Source organism: Ranitomeya variabilis, chromosome 1 (genome assembly GCF_051348905.1).
Source record: "Ranitomeya variabilis isolate aRanVar5 chromosome 1, aRanVar5.hap1, whole genome shotgun sequence".
Classification (NCBI taxonomy): Eukaryota; Metazoa; Chordata; class Amphibia; order Anura; family Dendrobatidae; genus Ranitomeya; species Ranitomeya variabilis.
The window spans coordinates 1,090,487,557-1,090,515,419 of NC_135232.1; the positions used below are offsets into that span (position 1 = coordinate 1,090,487,557).

The 27,863-nt window shown below is 46.2% G+C and overlaps 1 protein-coding gene across 3 annotated transcripts in view; it reads left to right on the forward strand.

Annotated features, from left to right (window-relative positions):
* The window catches only part of LOC143793224 (uncharacterized), a 420,556-nt gene that overhangs the window by 254,931 nt on the left and 137,762 nt on the right, over positions 1 to 27,863 (forward strand). For all 3 annotated transcript variants that reach the window (XM_077280004.1, XM_077280005.1, XM_077280006.1), the window contains 2 exons: positions 3,092 to 3,205; positions 18,866 to 18,949. In XM_077280004.1, coding sequence (XP_077136119.1) covers positions 3,092 to 3,205; positions 18,866 to 18,949 — 198 coding nt within the window. The remainder of the gene's footprint in view (positions 1 to 3,091; positions 3,206 to 18,865; positions 18,950 to 27,863) is intronic.

A 27,863-nucleotide genomic window follows, 5' to 3' on the forward strand; every position in this document is an offset into this window, starting at 1 on the left:
AAACCGCAGATCTTTTTAAACCTGCGGTTTTGCTGTAGATTTGACTGAATCAATGCAAGTCAATGGATGCAGAAACGCTGCAGGTCCTCAAAAAGAATTGACATGCTATGGAAAATAAAATGCTGCAAATCCGCGCATTTTTTCCGCAGCATGCGCACACCAATTCTCGATTTCCCATTGACTAACATTGCTTGTGCACTACACTGCAGATTTGATGCAATTCCGTGCGTCTAAAAACGCTACGGAAGCGCATCAAAATCCGCAACGTGTGCACATAGCCTTATTGCCAACAAAGGATATATAACAAAATATTGAGATGAACTTTTGTTAATGACCAAATACTTATTTTCCACCATAATTTGCAAAATAAATCTTACCAAATCAGACAAGGTGATTTTCTGGATTTGTTTTCTCATTTTGACTCTCATAGTTGTGGACTACCTATGATGTCAATTACAGGCCTCTCTCATCTTTTTAAGTGGGAGAACTTGCACAATTGGTGGCTGACTGAATACTTTTTTTCCCCACTGTATATGTGCACCATCATGGAAAACAGGCACCCTTCATCTGTTATCACTTGAGTGCCTATGTTATCTCTCTATGTATTACGCGTATTATCTATTTATATCTTAGGGGCTTGAGATTTGGTGAGATGATTTAGTGAACCCTGTGCTGGGGGTTGAACACGATGACCCTTGAGGTCCCTTCCAACTTTAACATTGTAATGGTGAACTAGATTTGGAAACCAGACAGGGGTGTTGTGGAGTTAATGTCATCAGATTAGGATAGCTGTTGGCCTCAAAGGCAAACCACATTTGAGGTGTCTGGCTAAAACATCATCTGGAGCAAAATCAGCTTTATCATTTCTGGAAGAGGTGATATCGTGATTGTTGTTGATGTTATAAGCTCAACAGTTCTTGAAAGTAGTGGTAGTGTTTATGGGGGTAGCGAGTCCTATGTGCAAGCATCTCAAGTATGGAAATTCTTTCCCACGTTGCTGGAGGACTAATCTATTGTATAGGGCAGGCTGGGCTGTTAAAGAATTGATTGAATACATCCTGCCACACATCGAATTGGAACTGCATCACTTTGGCAGCATGTGAAACAGCATCATCTGCTCATGTGGAGAAAGAAAACTGACCAGCAAGATGAGCATGGTTTAAAGCCGTCCTTTTTCCTCTCCTCGTTATCATCTTTATGGTAACCAGTCTGCACTTGAAAGTAGCTATTTGTCTTTATCAGCGACATCATGATCTTCTGTGCCCAAGAAACATGTGTTCAGTCATGTAAGTATGAGTAAATTATACTCCCACATGTCTTACTTCGCAACAATTGATGCAGGACCACCTGGATTGTATTACCTTTTGTTATAGAATAGAAGGCTCTCAGGTCCAATCAAAGATACCTAACCATCATTATTTATTGTACTAAGAAAATGTCCCTGCTAGGATCGGGCACAAAATGCTAAACAACAAAATTTATTGCGTTATCTGAATCAAATATTCAGTACGTCAAACTTACCTTCCTTCTAATTTTGGGTGAAATTCAATTTTTTTCCAACTGCATTTGGAGTGAATTTTCCCAGTAGCACCCTGATCAAGATTTTGAGAAAGGGCAAAATTGTCAAAAGTATCAAACCAAAATTCTTGGAATTTCATGAGTGAAATTTTCTTTAGAAAAACTGCAAATTTATTTGCAAAATTGTTTAGAATTTTTTGGGGGAGGGAATTGGCGTATTTCCTGGATAATCTGTGTCCCCTAATCAGTAAAGCTTTTGCACATCAAATGTTTGCCGTCCATATGTCTGACCAGGAGAACCCTTTCAACTCCCCAACCCACATGTATTACTCTTGTGCAGGGCAGGGCAGAAACAGAAAAATTGTTAAAAACTATAACATTTTTGAAAGTTATCAAACCAAAATTCTTTGAATTCCATAAGCGCAGTTTTGTTTAACATAATTACCAATTTTTCAGTTCCTGGCCCCTGGGTTTCTGTTTCGACACCAGGCGGTACTGCACATTTGTTGCATAAATGGGGAAAATTCTGAGTGTTATACACTTATTTTCTAGGAAATTATAGGCTTTTAGTGAGAAAATTTGCATCTGCAGACATTTTTTAAAATCCAAAAAATCTGAATTTCCAATAAAATGCTCATCTTTAATGTTAATGAGTATCTCTAATTGGGTTCAAGTCACTTAATATACTGTATGTAACTAATGATATGATTGCATTATCTACATGTCTATAGGGACCACTGGGGCTTAATATATAATTTACAGTTTATTTAGATTTCAGTTAATTGAACCATGGCAACCACCATCCATTGTTTGGCACCTTTAATAAGTGTATTTTTGGACATTAGACTGGTTAGAATCTCAACAACATCTACTGTTTGGGAAGGGTCCTTGTAGGGGAGGGGTGGGGAATATTTTTTCTGCCAAGGGCCATTTAGATTTTATACCATCATTCGGAGGCTGTACAAACTCCGTCCACAAAGTGCATCCTGAGTCTGACACTGGTGTCAGGACGTAATCTTTCATTGCATGCCCTTCAGTGTTCAGTAGTGAACACTGTGTGTGTGCTCACAGGGCAAGAAGAAATTAATGAGCTGGTTGTAATCAAAATACAGCACCCTGCCCAAGAATGTGATCCCTGAGAATCTGCTCAGGGGCCTGATAAAAGGTCATCGAGGGCTGTAAATGGCCCTTGCGCCTGAAGTTCCCCACCCCTGTTGGAGGTGGATTTTGCATGACGGTATGAACTTGTCATATGCTACCTTATAGCACAACTTCATAGTACTGTTTTCATAAATGGATTAATTTAACATTTTTGGAAACAAGATTGTGCCTCCTTATAAAATAATGGAAACTTAGAAATATAGTTCTGTTGTAGGCTCTGGGTATATATAATGGGCAGTAAAATAGCATTGTGCATTAGCCCTTATCTGTGCATTTTCACTGATTCTTATTCTCATTCTAATCTCTGTCAGACTAATGAAGCAGTGATTAAACTGAACTGACCGCTCTGTGCCTTATGTGATATAGCATGTTCCTTTTGAACTTTCTTTCATATTTGAATATTTTGTTCAAGAATGCAGAATTTCAGTTTAAAATTGGAGATCACGAGAAAATAGAAAAATTGAGGAATACAAAGGTTGAAAAAAAGAAAACCGAGATGGAACATCTTTCTAAATTAATTGGAATGGTAAGGCATGTTTAAAATCAGATTTATGTTTTTGGTGTGTTGGATTTTTACTCAATATTGGGCGGGAAATAAACTACACAGAAATAAACAATCCATTGAGTGGGGTAGTTTGTTTTTGAACCTTGTGGCCAGTAAGTAATCTACTGAAGTTTTAATATGTCTTTCGTCACGACAGTTAACTTTGCATTTCATTGTTACGCTTGTCCTGCCATTGATTATTTGTTGGAAGAGTCCCATAAAATTTTGATTATACAATGTGCTATGTTACCTCTTATAACTTATGCTCGTGATTGTCATATTTTATATATTTAGTTTGCTAATGTTTTTTGACAAAATGGTTTTAAATAGTGATGAACGAGCACTAAAATGCTTGAGTACTCGATACTCAACGGGCTTGAGCACCAAGTATAATGGATGGCAATGGGAAACTCAAGCATTTTTGAGGAAAACCCTAACAGGAGTTCTGGGGGTGGTAGGAAAATCGCTGAAATGGATAGAAACCGTGCTCAAGTGGAATGGGAACAGCATGGGGAAGATGCCTGGATTCATCTCTGACTCCCAGGTCACTGCTGAGAACAATGTTGTCAGAGTATTAGGCTGGGGTCACACTACCGTAGAATACGGCAGAGTGCTAAGTGAGAAAACATTGTATAGCACTGGGCCCAGTGTTAATCTATGGAGCAGCTCACATCACCGTTTATTTTCTAAGGCGTATTCGACATGCGTGTAAAATCGCAGCATGCTGCCATTGTACCAGTATATCTTCTGAGACTCGCCAATGCAAGCCTATGGGTGTGAGAAAAAAAAAATCGCACGGCACTTGGACAATGCGAGAGCTGTCTGATTTTTACACACCAGTGCCCTTTAAAAATCCAGCAATTCATGTCAGTAAAATCACACTGACAGGTTAGAATAGATAGAATAGATATATACACACAGAATACATACATATATATATATATATATATAAATATATATACATATATACACGTCAGTAACACACACACACACACACATATATGTATATATATATATATATATATATATATACAGCTCTGGCAAAAATTAAAGGGAACCTGTCACCACAGGCGTTTTTAACTAAAAGAGCCACCTTGTGCGGCAATAATGCTGCATTCTCATAAGGTGGCTCTTTTTGTTCTGTGTGCTGTAACTGCCGAGATAATCAGTTTTATAATTTGTCCAAAATACCTTGTCTTCAGACAAGGAGGCAGGCCTTTCCCCCGTGCTTTAGACGCCACACAGCCATCACTCACATCTTCTTGGCGCCGGGCGCCGCCTCCTCACCGCTGTTTTAAAATGATGCGGCGCCTGCGCTCTTTTCTCCTGCCTTGGGCAGGCACAGTGAGCGCTGGCCTTCTGTCCTCTGTGCGTACGTACGCCCTGCCTGTGAATCCCAGCCCCGCAGTATCTTATGATTTATTCATACTACGGGGCTGGGATTCCTGGGCATGCGCATTGCGTGTCTAAGCCTCTCACCCTCTCCCACCGCTTGCTACACACACACACACCAGCTGTGAGGATTTGGCAAGGTTCCAGGCGATTGCACGGAGGAGGGATCACCTGAGGATGCGCACACTGTAGCAGGCAGTGGGAGAGGGTGAGAGGCTTAGACACGCTATGCGCATGCCCAGGAATCCCAACCCCGTAGTATGAATAAATCATAAGACCCTGCAGGGCTGGGATTCACAGGCAGGGCGTATGTACGCACAGAGGACAGACGGCCAGCGCTCACTGCACCTGCCCAAGGCAGGAGAAAAGAGCGCAGGCGCCGCATCATTTCAAAACAGCGGCCTGGAGGCGGCGTCCGGCGCCAAGAAGATTTGAGTGATGGCTGTGTGGCATCTAAAGCAGGGGGGAAAAGCCTGCCTCCTTGTCTGAAGACAAGGTATTTTGGACAAATTATAAAACTGATTATCTCGGCAGTTACAGCACACAGAACTAAAAGAGCCACCTTGTCTGAATGCAGCATTACTGCAGCACAAGGTGGCTCTTTTAGTTAAAAACGCCTGGGGGGGTGACAGGTTCCCTTTAAGAGACCACCACATCAAATTCCTGTCATGTGCAGCCCAATCTCCAGATCTGAACCCCATTGAAAACCTCTGGAATGTAATCAAGAGGATGATGGATAGTCACAAGCAAACAAACAAAGAAGAACTGCTTAAATTTTTGCGCCAGAAGCAGTGTGAAAGACTGGTGGAAAACATGCCAAGACGCATGAAAGCTGTGATTTAAAATGATGGTTATTCAACAAAATATTGATTTCTGAACTTTTCCTGAGTTAAAACATTAGTATTGTTGTTTCTAAATGATTATGAACTTGTTCTCTTTGCATTATTTGAGGTCTGAACGCATTGGTTTTTTTTTATTTTGACCATTTTTTTTGTCAGAAAAAAATACAAAATGTATTGCTTGGAAATTCAGAGACATGTTGTCAGAAGTTTATAGAATAAAAGAACAATTTACATTTTACTCAAAAACATACATATAAAGAGAAAAAACAGACAAACTGAACAGTTTGCAGTGGTCTCTAGTGTTGAGCATTCCGATACCGCAAGTATCGGGTATCGGCCGATACTTGCGGTATCGGAATTCCGATACCGAGATCCGATACTTTTGTGGTATCGGGAATCGGAATCGGAAGTTCCCAGTGTATGGTTCCCAGGGTCTGAAGGAGAGGAAACTCTCCTTCAGGCCCTGGGATCCATATCCATGTAAAAAATAAAGAATTAAAATAAAAAATAGGGATATACTCACCCTCTGACGCTCCCTGGTAGTAACCGGCAGCCAGCTTTGCTTAAAATGAGCGCGTTCAGCACCTTCCATGAGGTCACGGCTTCTGATTGGTCGCGTGCCGCTCATGTGACCGCCACGCGACCAATCACAAGCCGTGACGTCATTCTCAGGTCCTAAATTCCTAGAATTCGGAATTTAGGACCTGAGAATTACGTCACGGCTTGTGATTGGTCGCGTGGCGGTCACATGAGAGGCACGCAACCAATCAGAAGCCGTGACGTCATGGAAGGCCCTAAACGCGCTCATTTTAAGCAACGGAAGCTGCCGGTTAACAGCGGTAAGGTGCACGGGCCTCCGGACAGGTGAGTATATCAATATTTTTTATTTTAATTCTTTATTTTACACATTCATATGGATCCTAGGGCCTGAAGGAGAGTTTCCTCTCCTTCAGACCCTGGGAACCATAAGGGATACCTTCCGATACTTGAGTCCCATTGACTTGTATTGGTATCGGGTATCGGTATCGGCGAGATCCGATACTTTTCGGGTATCGGCCGATACTATCCGATACCGATACTTTCAAGTATCGGACGGTATCGCTCAACACTAGTGGTCTCTTAATTTTTGCCAGAGCTGTATAGATGTCAGTGACAAACACACAGACACACACAAATATATATATATGTATATATATATACGGTATATAAGCCACCTGGGAGACACACGAAACATGTGGAAGAAGGTGCTCTGGTCAGATGAAACCAAAATCGAACTTTTTGGCAACAATGCCAAACGATATGTTTGGCGTAAAGGCAACACAGCTCATCGCCCTAAACACACCATCCCCACTGTCAAACGTGGTGGTGGCAGCATCATGGTTTGGGCCTGCTTTTCTTCCGCAGGGACAGGGAAGATTGTTAAAATTGATGGCAAGATGGATGGAGCCAAATACAGGACCATTCTTGAAGAAAACCTGTTGGAGTCTGCAAAAGACCTGAGACTGGGATGGAGATTTGTCTTCCAACAAGACAATGATCCCAAAACATAAAGCAAAATCTACAGTGGAATGGTTCACAAATAAACGTATCCAGGTATTAGAATGGCCAAGTCAAAGTCCAGACCGCAATCCAATCGAGAATCTGTGGAAAGAGCTGAAAACTGCTGTTCACAAACCATCTCCATCCAACCTCACTGAGCTCGAGCTGTTTGCCAAAGAAGAATGGGCAAGAATTTCAGTCTCTTGATGTACAAAACTGGCAGAGACATACCCCAAGCGACTTGCAGCTGTAATCGCAGCAAAAGGTGGCGCAACAAAGTATTAAGTTAAAGGGGCTGAATAATATTGCACACCCCACTTTTCAGTTTTTGAATTTCCACAAAAATGTCAAATAACCAATAAATTTCGTTCAACTTCACAATTGTGTTCCACTTGTTGTTGATTCTTCACCAAAAATTTACATTTGGTATCTTTATGTTTGAAGCACGATATGTGAGAAAAGGTTGAAAAGTTCCAGGGGGTCGAATACTTTCGCAAGGCACTGTATATATACAGTATATATATATATATATATATATATATATATATATATATATTATAGAAAAAAGATAGCACAGCAGCACTATGTATAAGTTTAGGCCATGTGAAAACACAGAAAAACATTAAAAACATATAATCTAGATTTTACTACTCAAACAAAAATTTCTCAATTTTTTTTTTTAAACTTACGGAAATCAATGAAAATGAAGGTTCTTAGTGCATAAATTGGCCAATTCATGTATGCCCATCAACCATGGCAAGGTGACCTCCCTCTGATGGGTCCCTACTCTACTGTACTTGCCTTCTCTTGGACTATCAACCTACAATTTTGGACAATCATGTCTGCTCCTGGGTTTAGCCTACAATTTATGGGCAAGTAGAGCTGATTACAGCCACCTGCAGGTCAATGAATAAAACATAAAGGGAACACTAAAATCCCACATGCTAGATATCACTGAATGAAATATTCCAGTTGTAAGTCTTTATTCATTACATAGTGGAATGTGTTGAGAACAATAAAACCTAAAAATGATCAATTTAAATCACAAATAATATCCCACGGAGGTCTGGAGTTGGAAGGATGCTCAAAATCAAAGTTAAAAATGAAGTTACAGGCTGATCTGTTATGATCTGGTGGCCTAAGAGCAGCATGAGACGTACTCTGGAGAAGGTGGTACCTGTACTGACCGCAGACCCTGAACTTAACACCGCAACTAGAAGTAGCCGTGGAATGTACCTATCACTCCCTAGACATCTCGACACAGCCGGAGGACTAATTACCCCTTGAGATAGAAAAGGGAAAACTATCTTGCCTCAGAGAAAATCCCCAAAGGATAGACAGCCCCCCACAAATATTGACTGTGAGAGGAGAGGGAAAAAACATACACAGACTGAAATCAGAATTTAGCAAAGGAGGCCACTTCTAGCTAAATAGAAAGGATAGGACAGAGTACTATGCGGTCAGTATTAAAACACTAGAAAATATCCACCACAGAAAATACAAAATCTCCACAGCTAACTAAAGATATGGAGGGTATATCTGCATCTCCAGAGATACCAGCTTGGCTAAACAAATCCTTATACAGACCAAGCTGGACAAGACAAAAACATGGAAAAGAACTGAACAATAAGGCCACAGCATGTGGACAGCAAAAATCAAGGCCAGAACTTATCTTTGTTGAAATGAACAGCAAAGCAGGAGAGACCAGGCAGGGATGTGAATCCTCCAGGAACAATGGACAACTGGCACTGACTAAAGGGTCAAGCAAGACTAAATAGCCCAGTCAGAATTGCAAAAAGTGAACACACCTGATAAATGCTGCGATTCAGAGACAGCAGTGCTACCACTTATAACCACCGGAGGGAGCCCAAGAGCAGAATTCACAACAGGTCCCCCCCCCCTTGAGGAGGGGTCACCGAGCCCTCACCAGAGCCCCCAGGCTGATCCGGACGAGTCAAATGAAAGGCACGAACCAAATCCTCAGCATGAACATCGGAGGCAACAACCCAAGAATTATCCTCCTGGCCATAACCCTTCCATTTGACAAGATACTGAAGCTTCCGGCTTGAAAAACGAGAATCCAAAATCTTCTCAATCACATACTCCAACTCCCCATCAATCAACACCGGGGCAGGAGGATCAACAGAGGGAACAACGGGCACCACATATTTCTGCAACAAAGATCTATGAAAAACATTATGGATGGAAAAAGAGGCTGGAAGGGCCAAACGAAAAGACACTGGATTGATAATCTCAGAAATCCTATAAGGGCCAGTAAACCGAGGCTTAAACTTAGGGGAAGAAACCTTCATAGGAACATGACGGGAAGACAACCAGAAACCAACCAGAACCCAACCCAAAGCCGGGAACCAACACACCGACGACGGTTAGCAAAACGCTGAGCCCCCTCCTGAGACAACACCAAATTGTCAACAACATGAGCCCAAATTTGCTGCAACCTGTCAACCACAGAGTCCACCCCAGGACAATCAGAAGGCTCAACCTGCCCCGAAGAAAAACGAGGATGAAAACCAGAGTTACAAAAGAAGGGTGAAACCAAGGTAGCAGAACTAGCCGGATTATTAAGGGCAAACTCGGCCAATGGCAAGAAAGCCACCCAATCATCCTGATCAGCAGACACAAAGCATCTCAAATAAGTTTCCAAAGTCTGATTAGTTCGCTCGGTTTGGCCATTTGTCTGAGGATGAAATGCGGAAGAAAAAGACAAATCAATGCCCAGCCTAGCACAAAAGGCGCGCCAAAACCTAGAAACAAACTGGGAACCTCTATCGGACACAATATTCTCCGGAATGCCATGCAAACGAACCACATGCTGAAAAAACAACGGAACCAAATCAGAAGAGGAAGGCAACTTAGGCAAAGGTACCAAATGAACCATCTTAGAAAATCGGTCACAAACCACCCAGATAACTGACATCCTCTGGGAAACCGGAAGATCCGAAATAAAATCCATAGAAATATGCGTCCAAGGCCTCTCAGGGACCGACAAAGGCAAAAGCAACCCACTAGCGCGGGAACAGCAAGGCTTGGCCCGCGCACAAGTCCCACAGGACTGCACAAAAGAACGCACATCCCGTGACAAAGAAGGCCACCAAAAGGACCTACCAACCAAATCTCTGGTACCAAAAATCACAGGATGACCAGCCAACACAGAACAATGAACCTCCGAAATCACTTTACTAGTCCATCTGTTAGGAACAGTTTCCCCACTGTACAGCGGTCAGGTTTATCAGCCTGAAATTCCTGAAGAACCCGTCGTAAATCAGGGGAGATGGCAGAAAGAATCACCCCTTCCTTCAGAATGCCGACCGGCTCAAGGACCCCAGGAGAATCAGGCAAAAAGCTCCTAGAGAGGGCATCAGCCTTAACATTCTTAGAACCCGGAAGATACGAGACCACAAAATCAAAACGGGAGAAAAACAGAGACCATCGGGCCTGTCTAGGATTCAGCCGTTTGGCAGACTCGAGGTAAATCAGATTCTTATGATCGGTCAAGACCACAATACGGTGCTTGGCCCCCTCAAGCCAATGTCGCCACTCCTCAAATGCCCACTTCATAGCCAACAACTCACGATTGCCGACATCATAATTGCGTTCCGCAGGCGAAAACTTTCGAGAAAAGAAGGCACACGGTTTCATCAAGGAACCATCAGAATTCCTCTGAGACAAAACGGCGCCTGCCCCAATCTCAGAAGCGTCAACCTTAACCTGAAAAGGAAGAGAAACATCCAGCTGACGCAACACAGGGGCAGAAGTAAATCGGCGTTTAAGCTCCTGAAAGGCAGAAACAGCCGCAGAGGACCAATTTGTCACATCAGCGCCTTTCTTTGTCAAATCGGTCAGGGGTTTAACCACACTGGAGAAGTTGGCAATGAAACGGCGATAAAAATTAGCAAAGCCCAAAAATTTCTGAAGGCTCTTTACGGATGTGGGCTGGATCCAATCATGAATGGCCTACACCTTAACCGGATCCATTTCTATAGATGAGGGAGAAAACATGAAGCCCAAAAAAGAAATCTTCTGTACTCCAAAGAGGCACTTAGACCCCTTCACAAACAAGGCATTATCACGAAGGATCTGAAATACCATCCTGACTTGTTTCACATGAGACTCCCAATCATCTGAAAAAATCAAAATATCATCCAAATATACAATCATGAATTTATCAAGATAATTCCGAAATATATCATGCATGAAGGACTGAAACACAGATGAAGCATTAGAGAGTCCGAATGGCATCACAAGGTATTTAAAATGGCCTTCGGGCGTATTAAACGCAGTTTTCCATTCGTCACCCTGCTTAATACGAACCAGATTATATGCCCCTTGAAGGTCAATCTTAGTAAACCAACTAGCCCCCTTAATCCTAGCAAACAGATCAGAAAGCAAAGGCAAAGGGTATTGGAATTTGACCGTGATCTTATTCAAGAGGCGATAATCAATACAGGGTCTCAAGGAGCCATCTTTTTTGGCAACAAAAAATAAACCTGCTCCCAATGGTGAAGAAGATGGCTGAATATGCCCCTTCTCCAAGGACTCCTTAACATAGCTCCGCATGGCGGTATGTTCTGGCACAGACAGGTAGAAAAGTCGGCCCTTAGGGAACTTACAGCCTGGAATCAAGTCAATAGCACAATCACAGTCCCTATGCAGTGGAAGGGAACTGGACTTGGGCTCATTGAATACATTCTGGAAATCTGACAAAAACTCAGGAATTTCAGAAGAGGGGGAGGAGGCAATTGACATCAAAGGAACGTCACCATGAACCCCCTGACAACCCCAACTAGTCACAGACATAGATTTCCAATCTAATACCGGATTATGCACCTGTAACCATGGGAAACCCAGCACAATAGCATCATGCAAATTATGCAACACCAGAAAACGACAATCTTCCTGATGGGCTGGCGCCATGCACATGGTCAGCTGTGTCCAAAACTGAGGTTTATTTTTAGCCAACGGTGTAGCATCAATGCCCCTCAAAGGAATAGGACTCTGCAAAGGCTGCAAGGGGAAACCACAACGTCTGGCAAATTCTAAGTCCATTAAGTTTAGAGCGGCGCCTGAATCCACAAATGCCATGACAGAAAATTACGATAATGAGCAGATCAGGGTCACAGATAACAGAAATTTAGGTTGTACAGTACTGATAGTAACAGAACTATCGATTCTCTTGGTACTCTTAGGGCAATCAGAAATAACATGAGCAGAATCGCCTCAGTAAAAACACAACCTATTCTGACGTCTGAATCCTTGTCGTTCAGCTCTAGACACAATCCTATCACACTGCATAGGCTCAGGACTCCGCTCGGAAGACAATGCCATAGTGTGCACAACTCTGCGCTCGCGAAATGCCGATCAATCTGAATGGCCAGAGACATAGAATCACTCAGACCAGCAGGCGTGGGGAACCCCACCATAACATCTTTAACGGATTCAGAAAGACCCTTTCTGAAAATTGCCGCCAAGGCATCCTCATTCCATTTAGTCAGTACAGACCATTTTCTAAATTTCTGGCAATATGATTCTGCCGCTTCTTGACCCTGACACAGGGCCAACAAGGTCTTCTCAGCATGATCCACTGAATTAGATTCATCATACAATAACCCAAGCGCCTGAAAAAAGGTGTCTACATTAAGCAACGCCGGATTCCCAGGTTCCAGGGCAAATGCCCAATCCTGGGGGTCACCACGTAGCAGAGATATAACAATTTTAACCTGCTGGATGGGATCACCAGAGGAACGGGGTTTCATAGCAAAATACAGTTTACAGTTATTTTTAAAGCTCAAAAATTTGGACCTGTCCCCAAAAAACAAATCAGGAGTTGGAATTCTAGGCTCTAAAACCGGAGTCTGAACGATATAATCGGAAATACCCTGTACTCTAGCAGCAAGTTGATCCACACGAGAAGCCAATCCCTGAACATCCATACCAGCGCCGAACTCCTGAGCCACCCAGAGGTAAAGAGGGAAAAAAACACAACAGACTACAGAAAAAAAAATGGCTCAGCACTTTCCTTCCCTTCTTCTGAGATGCAGTTAACTCATTGTTGGCCAGTTGTACTGTTATGATCTGGTGGCCCAAGAGCAGCATGAGACGTACTCTGGAGAAGGTGGTACCTGTACTGACCGCAGACCCTGAACTTAACACCGCAACTAGAAGTAGCCGTGGAATGTACCTATCACTCCCTAGACATCTCGACACAGCCGGAGGACTAATTACCCCTAGAGATAGAAAAGGGAAAACTATCTTGCCTCAGAGAAAATCCCCAAAGGATAGACAGCCCCCCACAAATATTGACTGTGAGAGGAGAGGGAAAAAACATACACAGACTGAAATCAGAATTTAGCAAAGGAGGCCACTTCTAGCTAAATAGAAAGGATAGGACAGAGTACTATGCGGTCAGTATTAAAACACTAGAAAATATCCACCACAGAAAATACAAAATCTCCACAGCTAACTAAAGATATGGAGGGTATATCTGCATCTCCAGAGATACCAGCTTGGCTAAACAAATCCTTATACAGACCAAGCTGGACAAGACAAAAACATGGAAAAGAACTGAACAATAAGGCCACAGCATGTGGACAGCAAAAATCAAGGCCAGAACTTATCTTTGTTGAAATGAACAGCAAAGCAGGAGAGACCAGGCAGGGATGTGAATCCTCCAGGAACAATGGACAACTGGCACTGACTAAAGGGTCAAGCAAGACTAAATAGCCCAGTCAGAATTGCAAAAAGTGAACACACCTGATAAATGCTGCGATTCAGAGACAGCAGTGCTACTACTTATAACCACCGGAGGGAGCCCAAGAGCAGAATTCACAACACTGATCCAACTTCAGTGGAAATGCCTCAAGACAAGGAAATGATGCTCAGTAGTGTGTGGCCTCCACGTGCCTGTATGATCTCCCTACAATGCCTGGGCATGCTCCTGATGTTGCCCTCCTATGGCCCCCTCCACGTCTCCTGATGTACTGGCCTGTGTCCTGGTAGCGCCTCCATCCTCTGGACACTACGCTGGCAGACACAGCAAACCTTCTTGCCACAGCTCGCACTGATGTGCCATCCTGGATGAGCTGCACTACCTGAGCCACTTGTGTGAGTTGTAAAGTCCGTGTCATGCTACCACGAGTGTGAAAGCACAACCAAGATTCAAAAGTGACCAAAACATCAGCCAGAAAGCATTGGTACTGAGATGTGGTCTGTGGTCCCCACCTGCAGAACCACTCCTTTATTGAGTGTGTCTTGATAATTGCCAATAATTTCCATCTGTTGCCTATTTCATTTGCATAACAGCATGTGAAATTGATTGTCAATCAGTGTTGCTTCCTAAGTGGACAGTTTGATTTCACAGAAGTTTGATTTACTTGGAGTTATATTCTGTTGTTTAAGTGTTCCCTTTATTTTTTTTGAGCAGTGTGTATGTAAAAGCTCATGTTAAAATCGCATTGCATTCGGATGTAAATCGGATGCTAGGTGTGAAAATCAGATTGTACTCGCATGACACTCGCATGACACTCGCATGACATTCGCATAACACTTGTACGATTCTCGGCAGGAAGACTCGGACCAATTTTTCATACGTTTAGTGTGACTACGGCCTTACTCCACTTTACGGACTGACGATAAAACATGCAAAACCTAAGATAAAATGGATTTTACAGGAAAAATGTTAGAAAACGCTCTTTCCTGTATAATGACTTGAATATATGGCAAAATTAAAAAGGGATAAGACAAAAACACCTTCTTCACCCATTAAAAGCAGGGGAATTTCTCATTGCCTGTGAATACAGTAGAGGACATAGTAGCGGGGAAATAAAACTACACCCTCCAGTAGTCACCGGTAAATGTAATTTTAACATTTTACTACCTTATGTGGGCATGTGGTGTGTGACATGGTCAAGCACATCTTGTTAATTTATGAAGGAGGCAGGGGCGTAACTACCGCGGTCGCAGCGGTCGCCATTGCGACCGGGCCCGGCAGGTCAGGGGCCCGGGGCCGGCAGGTCAGAGCAGGGCCGGACTGGCCATCGGGCACTTCTGGCAAATGCCAGAAGAGCCGGTGCCAGTAGTGGGCCGCTGCACTGTTCCTCCCCCCGCCAGTACCGCCGCCGCATTTAACTATACCGGCGTCTATGACGCCGGTATAGTTCAATGCAATGATGGAGGAGAGAGCGTCACCTGACGCTCCCTCTCCCATCATTCCCCGCTCTGCCTCTGACAGTACACTGCGGGTGGGGGGCCCCATTTGGAAGTTCGCACCGGGGCCCATAACTTTGTAGTTACGCCACTGGAAGGAGGGACTCTGAAACTCACAAAGGCAATGCGGACAATGCAAGAACTGCAAAAAATTAGAAGGAAGAGGGACTTCTATACATCCTGTATTAGACATAAAGGAGGACATCATACACATTTTGTTAAAATTGTTAGGTAGTGGGACTCCTAGACTGGTAAAGTCTATACACTAATTGCAAGGGCTAAAAAACATTTACCCTTGGAGGGTATACATATGTATGCAAGAAAATTGTAGAGGTAGGCCTCATACACATCCTGTAAAAATTATGAAGGAGGGCATCATACACACCTTGGAAAAATTAAGAGCCAAGGTCGCAAGATAACCCTCTAAAACTTACGAGTGAGAATCACAAGATGACCCTCTAAAATTTGGAGTGAGCAAAGCATGATGACCATGTTGATATGGTGGAGAAGGAGGACAAGAAGAAACCATTAACCATATACCCTTTTTTGGTGGGAAAGGGAGCATGGCATGGGAATATACCACAAAACAAGGAACATTTGAATTGGCTTTATGTTCTGCTGCTGTCTTCTGGTGTTGTTGAGAGGTCTGGACAACAGCAATATATATAGAAGGACTTAAAGGAAATAAACCTTGCCTATATGCCTCTAATTCAAAACTATCCCTCCTCCACCTACTATCCCTACTCTGAATACAGGTAACAGCGGTTTTACTAGAAAATGGACAGTATGGAGCCCTGAAAAGTACTTTTGTTTTAATGATGCAGTAGCGATATACAAGTACAGCAATAGCTATTAAAGACTGCCTATCCTATATGCCTGCTCTAATCTAAGCTCTCCCTCCCAGATCAAAGCTCCCTAAACTGCTTCCAGAGGAAAGTGACCAGCATCACTGGGTCTTATATAAGACCTGATAATGTGATATGGCCAGCCAATCACAGTAATGCCAGTAGTCAACATGGCTACGGCATCCGTGTTTGGCAGTCATCAATCCCCGCATGTTTATTGGCTGTCTAAAAGCCAAAACTTGACTGAAACATGACGCTTGAGCACCCTTGATACTCGATCGAGTAATGAACGTATCCAAGCACGCTGATGGTCGATCAACACTAGTGTTAAAACCTGTCTTTGGTATACATTTAGTTATTATTTGTAGTAATAGCTAATGATTACATTAAGAATACTCATTGCTTTAGTGGTCATGTGTAATTTGCAAAAGTGCTTTGAAAAGTCAGTGGCTGCGGTGATTCAGTATTTGATTACTTGATATAACAATTTTGTAAGTTAGAAAGTTAGACAAGTTTACCTTTATGGTAGCCAACAATCACGACCTGCTCAAGGGAAACATTATCTTCTGGCTGGTCGTATGATGATATATGAGGCTCTTGGGAACATTTCTTCATGTCAGGTACCATTCAGATCTATTCAGAAGCTGCTCCAACTTTCACCCAAGAGATTAGTGCATCGTGTAACAATAAAAAATGTTTGACTCGGCTAACACTATTGGGCAGGCTTACACACTTAAAAGAGTTTTCTGTGACTACTGTCTGAGCTGCAATCTAAGGCCTCGCTCACATGAGCGGATAACATGGCCAAGTGCTAACCAATGTTTTATTGGATAGCTCTCGGACCAGGGTTAGTCTATGGGGCAGTGCAGATCAGCGATTATTCTCCCATGCCGATTTAGCGTGCTGCGATTGGCAAGTCTATGGGTGCGTGTAAAACATCGGACTGCACTCCAATGTCATCCCAGTGCAGTCCGATATACGCCGAGAAAGGCAATGGAGGAGATGGAGAAATTACTTTCTCAGTCTCCTCCGCACCTGTGCTGGATGGGAGTACAGAGCCCTGACACTCGGCTCCCGCTCGCAGCCGAGTTTTGTGTCATTAGCATATCGCATCTGATGCTCTCACATCTGGTGTTATATGCTCGTCTGATTCCAGCAGTCTTATTTTGAAGTCACAGCAGTAGTATGGGAAGAGTTAAAGGCCGAGCAGAACTTTGCAGGTAATTCTTTTCAATAGCTCAAAGCTGCAAATAGCAACTTTGCAAATAGTTTCGAAATGTCCCACCATTTTGTGTCTTTATGGTAGCACACTACAAACAAAACTTTTTGGTTTGAATATTGCGCTCATATTCCCTTTCATCTGCCACCCTAGAATTACTAACATGTATTTTGAAACAAGGTAACAGATAGAAGGGGAAGCATCTGCAGGTTTGTCTTAAGTTTGTATTCATTGCTTAAGATCATGTTTGTAAAGTTGCTTCATTTAATTTCCTGTTTTATGTGCTGAAGCAATAAACAAATGTTGCAAACGTTACCCACAGAGAGTGATTGTCAGGTGTTTCTGCAAACAAGATAATGCACAAAAAGCCGATAGTCCCTCTGTGTGTGGGACCTGAGGAAACAGAACTCACAATCTTCCATATGAAAACATTTGCCATTTTCATTTTTAATTACATTTTTACATAATTTAAAAATAAAAATACTAAGTCAAATGATAGAAAGTTTATACCCTCAGACTAAACATTTTCTCATCTAGGGTAGAAGATCCGACAGCTTCTATTAAAGGTTCATTCCAAAAAACGTATTTTCGGTTTGAGTGCTGTCATTGAAAAAAAAACAGACCAATGTAATTCAATGGGGCAAAGCAGACAGGTGATTTATTTTTCATTAACCGAATCTGCGGTTTTTTTTTAAATTGCAGCATGGACTGGTTTCTCCCATTTCTTTAAGTCTTTGGGTTTGTGAAAAAAAATAGGATCCCATACGGAGCTACAGGACAGCATCCGATTTTTACGGATGTATTGCAATTCTGTAGCATAGGAAACCGTAAATAGTTAATAGCTGCTGAGTAAAAAAATGGATTGTATACAGATGACATTTGACAAAAAAATTGTCAAATTTTTCTGGATGAAACTGCAAATTTTTTTTATACACTTATGTAAACCTACCTTGAGGCCAGGGATACACAAAGGTTGATTCACTCATGCAAGAGAATAGGCTCAATTATGTTGATGACACTCGGATCAAACTCTGATCCAGTTTTCTCAGATGAGAGAATCGCAGCTCAGGCAAGGAGAAGATGGAGAACGTAATATTTCCATCTTTTCCATTGTCTAAGTCCACAGATGCCTGACTGCATTAGGATGACATCCGAGTTAAAGGGTTGATTGTGACTTGTAGGATCGCTACTACCAACAGGTGGCGCTATAGAGTTAAGTCCTCTTTTTCTCAGAAGAGGCAATTTGCATATATAGAGTGCATTCTGATGATTTTCACGCCCCAATAGTCTTGAATGGGTGCGTGTCATCTGATTTGCAGGGTAATTCGCAGCATGCTGCAATTTTTTCTTATGCAGGATCGGCATGAGAAAAAAGTCGCTGATCAGCACTGTCCCATAGAAGAACATTGGTCCTAGTACTATCCGATAAAACATCAGACAACGCCCATCTAATGTATACGCGGGTGTGAACGAGCCCTAAAGCTCCCCTTATACTAATCAGAATGTACCTGTATGCTTTGCCATGACTATTTGGCTTTTGATATTCCAGAACTAATTTGATGAAATATTGTTTTTCCTCCAGCCGTCGCTACCACAAAACCTGGAAGCTGCAGTATTCACATCATATATACTGCCAGTTCTTCACACATCCATCCATGCTCAAGAGGTAAATCATGTTGGACCATCATTATTTTCATGCAGGAGAAATGTCAGCATGTGCTAAATGACTAACGGAAACATTTTTGGGGGTTATTTTGTGTTTAGTACCAGCCCACAATTTGCCATTTTTGTCCCTAAACTAGGATTTTACACGATCCATATGAATTATCCAATTGTCTGTTATAAATAATAAAATAACATTTTTATCTACTGGACAAGTGAGTCGTATGCAACTTAAAACCAGCAACAGAAAACTGAACAAATTTGGAAACATTTATGACTGTGTTGCAGCAACAGTGGGTTATAGGTTGCAGTGTGACACAACAGGAACTCGTTAGTAGTGTTGAGCGATACTTTCCGATATCGGAAAGTATCGGTATCGGAAAGTATCGGCCGATACCGTCACAGTATCGGAATCCAATCCGATACCGATACCCGATCCCAATGCAAGTCAATGGGACGAAAATATCGGAATTAAAATAAACCCTTTATACACTTGTAGGTTCATTCTACATGAAGGAAAACAACTAAGAATATTGTAGGATGTATTGGGGGACGTGGCGGAGATATTAAAGGGACAGAGGTTTAGCCCAATGTAATAGAATAGCAGGATTTTTTATTTTTTTTTATGAAGTTCGGCGTTAGAAAGAATTTGACTATGTTTTTTTTTTTTTTTTTTATGTCAGATATTGATGTTTCACTACTTCCACGCCCTTCACCTTCTTTTTTACTTCTCCCACGCTTTCTTCTTAATTATCCTCATCATCAGCTTCTTTGACATCAACTTCTTCACCTTATTCATCTTCTTCATCTTCTACCTATTATTTTTTGGGTTACATTGTTCATATTCTTTTTATTTTACTATTATCTTCATCATATTCAACTTCTTCATCATATTCTTATTTGTGACAGGCATTCCCGTAGTTGTTATCTATAAAAGTTTGAAGATTACACCTTCCGTTCTGCCTGTCACAAAACAGTTACATTTGTCCGCGTTCAGTTTGGCCTGCAGCATCAGGCTTTATCCAGGGGCACCACGAGGAGGAACGGACTCACCCCCATACACTGCTTAGTCTTCTTCTGCTTATAATTTACATAATATTTTTTGCTCTGATATTTTGTGTTATGCTTAATGTCCTTCTGCTCTTTGTTCTGCAGCCTCTTGTTCTTCTGCTTCTCGGTCTTCCAGGTCGTCGTCGTCTCCGGGGTCGTCGTCATCGGGGTGGTCTTCAGGGTCGTCGTCTCCGGGGTCGTCGTCATCGGGGTGGTCTTCGGGGTCATCGTCTCCAGGGTCGTCGTCATCACGGTGGTTGTCGTCTCTGGTGTCGTCGTCATCTTAGGGGTGGTCTTCTGGGTCATTGTGTTTAGTCTCTTGAACTTGGAAATGTAGCAGAAGGTACAAGAAGGCTGAGAAAATGCCGAGAACCAGCTGATGGAACTGGAACTCGGATGGCTACCCGAAGGTCCAAGAGCCAATGGAACTACCGAGGACCAGCTGACGTTACTGGAACCCGGTTACTAAGCAGGAGGTACCTGTGCTGAAAGCACTACCAAGGACCACCTGACGTTGGTGGAACTCGGATACCCAGAGGGAGGCACCTAAGCCAAAGGCTCTGCCCGGAACCAGCTGACGGTACTGGAACCAGGATGGGGAGCAGAAGGTACAAGAGCAAAAGACACTGCCGAGAACCAGCTGACGGTGCTGGAACCCGGATGGGTAGCCGAAGGTCCAAGAGCCAATGGAACTACCGAGGACCAGCTGACGTTACTGGAACCCGGTTACTAAGCAGGAGGTACCCGTGCCTGAAAGCACTACCAAGGACCACCTGACGTTGGTGGAACTCGGATACCAAAGGGAGGCACCTAAGCCAAAGGCTCTGCCCGGAACCAGCTGACGGTACTGGAACCAGGATGGGGAGCAGAAGGTACAAGAGCAAGTGTCTGCGTGGCTTTTGCAGGACACGATGCCGGCTGCACAGCAGGGGAACAGCTGGCGGTGCTGGACCCCACTGACACATTGGCGAGGTGTTTTTCTCTGTGCAGCTAGCACATCTGGGCCCCAACTGGCGGTTTGTTAGAGCCCAGGGTCAGCAGGAGGAGGAGCAGGAGGAGGAGGAGCAGGGGGAGGGGAGTGTAGGCCGAAGCCTGCACTGGCGGCAGCTTTGGGTCTGTTGTGTCTGCGTGGCTTTTGCAGGACACGTTGCCGGCTACACAGCAGGGGAACAGCTGGCGGTGCTGGACCCCACTGACACATTGGCGAGGTGTTTGGCTCTGTGCAGCCAGCACTTCCGGACAGCAACTAGCGTTGTTGGAGCCCGGGCTCTGCAGGTGGAGCAGAGTGTAGGCCGAAGCCTAATTGAACCGATTTCAAAAGTCACCTTTAACCCCCCCTCAGGGGTTACAAAGTAGAAGAGCCACAGCTTATGCAGCAGCAGTGCTGCGCAAGTCAAAGGTTGCTCTTGTAATTTTTCTCCTTGCACACGCTGAATGGAACACGTATAACATTCAGCCCTTTATACAGTCAAACTGTGTAATGGAGGCGAGAGTTCCCTTTGTAATGAGACACAGCACAGGTGTCAAGAATCCCACCTTGGTGCTGGGTGCAGCCTCCCGAGCGTTGTTATTTGCTGTACAGGAGTCTGCGCTGTCGTGTTATCCCCTGGCCTAGCGCCGTTAGCGCTGCCCATCTTCTGGCATCATGTAATGTCGGCCGGTGCGGTTCGCGATGCCCATGAATCCCAGCCCCGCAGTGTCTTAACATTGTTAAAACACTGCGGGGCTGGGATTCAGGGCCTGGCGCAGCACATATGTTGGCCTCTCACACTCGGGTCCTTACACCCGCTTCAGACTGTGCGGCGTCATCTGATCCCTTATCGCATGCCACGGCCATGAAGCCGCACAGTCCGAAGAAGGCGGAAGGAGAGGAGGGACAGGCGAACTGATGCACTGATCCTGCCCATGAATCACACCCTCGCAGTCCCAATAAATAAGACACCGAGGGGCGTTGTGTGGGTCAGGGCGGCCGCAGAGGCGCAGGCAGCCAAACAATGATGCCAGAAGACGGGCAGCGCTACCAAGGGGGTTGCAGCGTGTCATTACAAAGGAAAGTCACACCACCGGGACGGTTAAATGGTCACACAGAGGACACATTTCAGACGTGTTTTCAGTTCCACATGTGCGAGGAGAATACGTTTCTGAGCCACCTTGCACACATGCAGCATTACCGCTGTACAAGGTGGCTGGATAACGTAAAAACGCCTGGGGGAGGGGGGACAGGTTCCCTTCAATTTCAGTTCTTGTGTCTGCGTGGCTTTTGCAGGACACGTTGCCGGCTGCACAGCAGGGGAACAGCTGGCGGTGCTGGACCCCACTGACACATTGGCTGGTGTTTTTCTCTGTGCAGCTAGCACATCTGGGCCCCAACTGGCGGTGTGTTAGAGCCCAGGGTCAGCAGGAGGAGGAGCAGGAGGAGGAGGAGCAGGGGGAGGGGAGTGTAGGCCGAAGCCTGCACTGGCGGCAGCTTTGGGTCTGTTGTGTCTGCGTGGCTTTTGCAGGACACGTTGCCGGCTACACAGCAGGGGAACAGCTGGCGGTGCTGGACCCCACTGACACATTGGCGAGGTGTTTGGCTCTGTGCAGCCAGCACTTCCGGACAGCAACTAGCGTTGTTGGAGCCCGGGCTCTGCAGGTGGAGCAGAGTGTAGGCCGAAGCCTAATTGAACCGATTTCAAAAGTCACCTTTAACCCCCCCTCAGGGGTTACAAAGTAGAAGAGCCACAGCTTATGCAGCAGCAGTGCTGCGCAAGTCAAAGGTTGCTCTTGTAATTTTTCTCCTTGCACACGCTGAATGGAACACGTATAACATTCAGCCCTTTATACAGTCAAACTGTGTAATGGAGGCGAGAGTTCCCTTTGTAATGAGACGCAGCACAGGTGTCAAGAATCCCACCTTGGTGCTGGGTGCAGCCTCCCGAGCGTTGTTATTTGCTGTACAGGAGTCTGCGCTGTCGTGTTATCCCCTGGCCTAGCGCCGTTAGCGCTGCCCATCTTCTGGCATCATGTAATGTCGGCCGGTGCGGTTCGCGATGCCCATGAATCCCAGCCCCGCAGTGTCTTAACATTGTTAAAACACTGCGGGGCTGGGATTCAGGGCCTGGCGCAGCACATATGTTGGCCTCTCACACTCGGGTCCTTACACCCGCTTCAGACTGTGCGGCGTCATCTGATCCCTTATCGCATGCCACGGCCATGAAGCCGCACAGTCCGAAGAAGGCGGAAGGAGAGGAGGGACAGGCGAACTGATGCACTGATCCTGCCCATGAATCACACCCTCGCAGTCCCAATAAATAAGACACCGAGGGGCGTTGTGTGGGTCAGGGCGGCCGCAGAGGCGCAGGCAGCCAAACAATGATGCCAGAAGACGGGCAGCGCTACCAAGGGGGTTGCAGCGTGTCATTACAAAGGAAAGTCACACCACCGGGACGGTTAAATGGTCACACAGAGGACACATTTCAGACGTGTTTTCAGTTCCACATGTGCGAGGAGAATACGTTTCTGAGCCACCTTGCACACATGCAGCATTACCGCTGTACAAGGTGGCTGGATAACGTAAAAACGCCTGGGGGAGGGGGGACAGGTTCCCTTCAATTTCAGTTCTTGTGTCTGCGTGGCTTTTGCAGGACACGTTGCCGGCTGCACAGCAGGGGAACAGCTGGCGGTGCTGGACCCCACTGACACATTGGCTGGTGTTTTTCTCTGTGCAGCTAGCACATCTGGGCCCCAACTGGCGGTGTGTTAGAGCCCAGGGTCAGCAGGAGGAGGAGCAGGAGGAGGAGGAGCAGGGGGAGGGGAGTGTAGGCCGAAGCCTGCACTGGCGGCAGCTTTGGGTCTGTTGTGTCTGCGTGGCTTTTGCAGGACACGTTGCCGGCTACACAGCAGGGGAACAGCTGGCGGTGCTGGACCCCACTGACACATTGGCGAGGTGTTTGGCTCTGTGCAGCCAGCACTTCCGGACAGCAACTAGCGTTGTTGGAGCCCGGGCTCTGCAGGTGGAGCAGAGTGTAGGCCGAAGCCTAATTGAACCGATTTCAAAAGTCACCTTTAACCCCCCCTCAGGGGTTACAAAGTAGAAGAGCCACAGCTTATGCAGCAGCAGTGCTGCGCAAGTCAAAGGTTGCTCTTGTAATTTTTCTCCTTGCACACGCTGAATGGAACACGTATAACATTCAGCCCTTTATACAGTCAAACTGTGTAATGGAGGCGAGAGTTCCCTTTGTAATGAGACGCAGCACAGGTGTCAAGAATCCCACCTTGGTGCTGGGTGCAGCCTCCCGAGCGTTGTTATTTGCTGTACAGGAGTCTGCGCTGTCGTGTTATCCCCTGGCCTAGCGCCGTTAGCGCTGCCCATCTTCTGGCATCATGTAATGTCGGCCGGTGCGGTTCGCGATGCCCATGAATCCCAGCCCCGCAGTGTCTTAACATTGTTAAAACACTGCGGGGCTGGGATTCAGGGCCTGGCGCAGCACATATGTTGGCCTCTCACACTCGGGTCCTTACACCCGCTTCAGACTGTGCGGCGTCATCTGATCCCTTATCGCATGCCACGGCCATGAAGCCGCACAGTCCGAAGAAGGCGGAAGGAGAGGAGGGACAGGCGAACTGATGCACTGATCCTGCCCATGAATCACACCCTCGCAGTCCCAATAAATAAGACACCGAGGGGCGTTGTGTGGGTCAGGGCGGCCGCAGAGGCGCAGGCAGCCAAACAATGATGCCAGAAGACGGGCAGCGCTACCAAGGGGGTTGCAGCGTGTCATTACAAAGGAAAGTCACACCACCGGGACGGTTAAATGGTCACACAGAGGACACATTTCAGACGTGTTTTCAGTTCCACATGTGCGAGGAGAATACGTTTCTGAGCCACCTTGCACACATGCAGCATTACCGCTGTACAAGGTGGCTGGATAACGTAAAAACGCCTGGGGGAGGGGGGACAGGTTCCCTTCAATTTCAGTTCTTGTGTCTGCGTGGCTTTTGCAGGACACGTTGCCGGCTGCACAGCAGGGGAACAGCTGGCGGTGCTGGACCCCACTGACACATTGGCTGGTGTTTTTCTCTGTGCAGCTAGCACATCTGGGCCCCAACTGGCGGTGTGTTAGAGCCCAGGGTCAGCAGGAGGAGGAGCAGGAGGAGGAGGAGCAGGGGGAGGGGAGTGTAGGCCGAAGCCTGCACTGGCGGCAGCTTTGGGTCTGTTGTGTCTGCGTGGCTTTTGCAGGACACGTTGCCGGCTACACAGCAGGGGAACAGCTGGCGGTGCTGGACCCCACTGACACATTGGCGAGGTGTTTGGCTCTGTGCAGCCAGCACTTCCGGACAGCAACTAGCGTTGTTGGAGCCCGGGCTCTGCAGGTGGAGCAGAGTGTAGGCCGAAGCCTAATTGAACCGATTTCAAAAGTCACCTTTAACCCCCCCTCAGGGGTTACAAAGTAGAAGAGCCACAGCTTATGCAGCAGCAGTGCTGCGCAAGTCAAAGGTTGCTCTTGTAATTTTTCTCCTTGCACACGCTGAATGGAACACGTATAACATTCAGCCCTTTATACAGTCAAACTGTGTAATGGAGGCGAGAGTTCCCTTTGTAATGAGACGCAGCACAGGTGTCAAGAATCCCACCTTGGTGCTGGGTGCAGCCTCCCGAGCGTTGTTATTTGCTGTACAGGAGTCTGCGCTGTCGTGTTATCCCCTGGCCTAGCGCCGTTAGCGCTGCCCATCTTCTGGCATCATGTAATGTCGGCCGGTGCGGTTCGCGATGCCCATGAATCCCAGCCCCGCAGTGTCTTAACATTGTTAAAACACTGCGGGGCTGGGATTCAGGGCCTGGCGCAGCACATATGTTGGCCTCTCACACTCGGGTCCTTACACCCGCTTCAGACTGTGCGGCGTCATCTGATCCCTTATCGCATGCCACGGCCATGAAGCCGCACAGTCCGAAGAAGGCGGAAGGAGAGGAGGGACAGGCGAACTGATGCACTGATCCTGCCCATGAATCACACCCTCGCAGTCCCAATAAATAAGACACCGAGGGGCGTTGTGTGGGTCAGGGCGGCCGCAGAGGCGCAGGCAGCCAAACAATGATGCCAGAAGACGGGCAGCGCTACCAAGGGGGTTGCAGCGTGTCATTACAAAGGAAAGTCACACCACCGGGACGGTTAAATGGTCACACAGAGGACACATTTCAGACGTGTTTTCAGTTCCACATGTGCGAGGAGAATACGTTTCTGAGCCACCTTGCACACATGCAGCATTACCGCTGTACAAGGTGGCTGGATAACGTAAAAACGCCTGGGGGAGGGGGGACAGGTTCCCTTCAATTTCAGTTCTTGTGTCTGCGTGGCTTTTGCAGGACACGTTGCCGGCTGCACAGCAGGGGAACAGCTGGCGGTGCTGGACCCCACTGACACATTGGCTGGTGTTTTTCTCTGTGCAGCTAGCACATCTGGGCCCCAACTGGCGGTGTGTTAGAGCCCAGGGTCAGCAGGAGGAGGAGCAGGAGGAGGAGGAGCAGGGGGAGGGGAGTGTAGGCCGAAGCCTGCACTGGCGGCAGCTTTGGGTCTGTTGTGTCTGCGTGGCTTTTGCAGGACACGTTGCCGGCTACACAGCAGGGGAACAGCTGGCGGTGCTGGACCCCACTGACACATTGGCGAGGTGTTTGGCTCTGTGCAGCCAGCACTTCCGGACAGCAACTAGCGTTGTTGGAGCCCGGGCTCTGCAGGTGGAGCAGAGTGTAGGCCGAAGCCTAATTGAACCGATTTCAAAAGTCACCTTTAACCCCCCCTCAGGGGTTACAAAGTAGAAGAGCCACAGCTTATGCAGCAGCAGTGCTGCGCAAGTCAAAGGTTGCTCTTGTAATTTTTCTCCTTGCACACGCTGAATGGAACACGTATAACATTCAGCCCTTTATACAGTCAAACTGTGTAATGGAGGCGAGAGTTCCCTTTGTAATGAGACGCAGCACAGGTGTCAAGAATCCCACCTTGGTGCTGGGTGCAGCCTCCCGAGCGTTGTTATTTGCTGTACAGGAGTCTGCGCTGTCGTGTTATCCCCTGGCCTAGCGCCGTTAGCGCTGCCCATCTTCTGGCATCATGTAATGTCGGCCGGTGCGGTTCGCGATGCCCATGAATCCCAGCCCCGCAGTGTCTTAACATTGTTAAAACACTGCGGGGCTGGGATTCAGGGCCTGGCGCAGCACATATGTTGGCCTCTCACACTCGGGTCCTTACACCCGCTTCAGACTGTGCGGCGTCATCTGATCCCTTATCGCATGCCACGGCCATGAAGCCGCACAGTCCGAAGAAGGCGGAAGGAGAGGAGGGACAGGCGAACTGATGCACTGATCCTGCCCATGAATCACACCCTCGCAGTCCCAATAAATAAGACACCGAGGGGCGTTGTGTGGGTCAGGGCGGCCGCAGAGGCGCAGGCAGCCAAACAATGATGCCAGAAGACGGGCAGCGCTACCAAGGGGGTTGCAGCGTGTCATTACAAAGGAAAGTCACACCACCGGGACGGTTAAATGGTCACACAGAGGACACATTTCAGACGTGTTTTCAGTTCCACATGTGCGAGGAGAATACGTTTCTGAGCCACCTTGCACACATGCAGCATTACCGCTGTACAAGGTGGCTGGATAACGTAAAAACGCCTGGGGGAGGGGGGACAGGTTCCCTTCAATTTCAGTTCTTGTGTCTGCGTGGCTTTTGCAGGACACGTTGCCGGCTGCACAGCAGGGGAACAGCTGGCGGTGCTGGACCCCACTGACACATTGGCTGGTGTTTTTCTCTGTGCAGCTAGCACATCTGGGCCCCAACTGGCGGTGTGTTAGAGCCCAGGGTCAGCAGGAGGAGGAGCAGGAGGAGGAGGAGCAG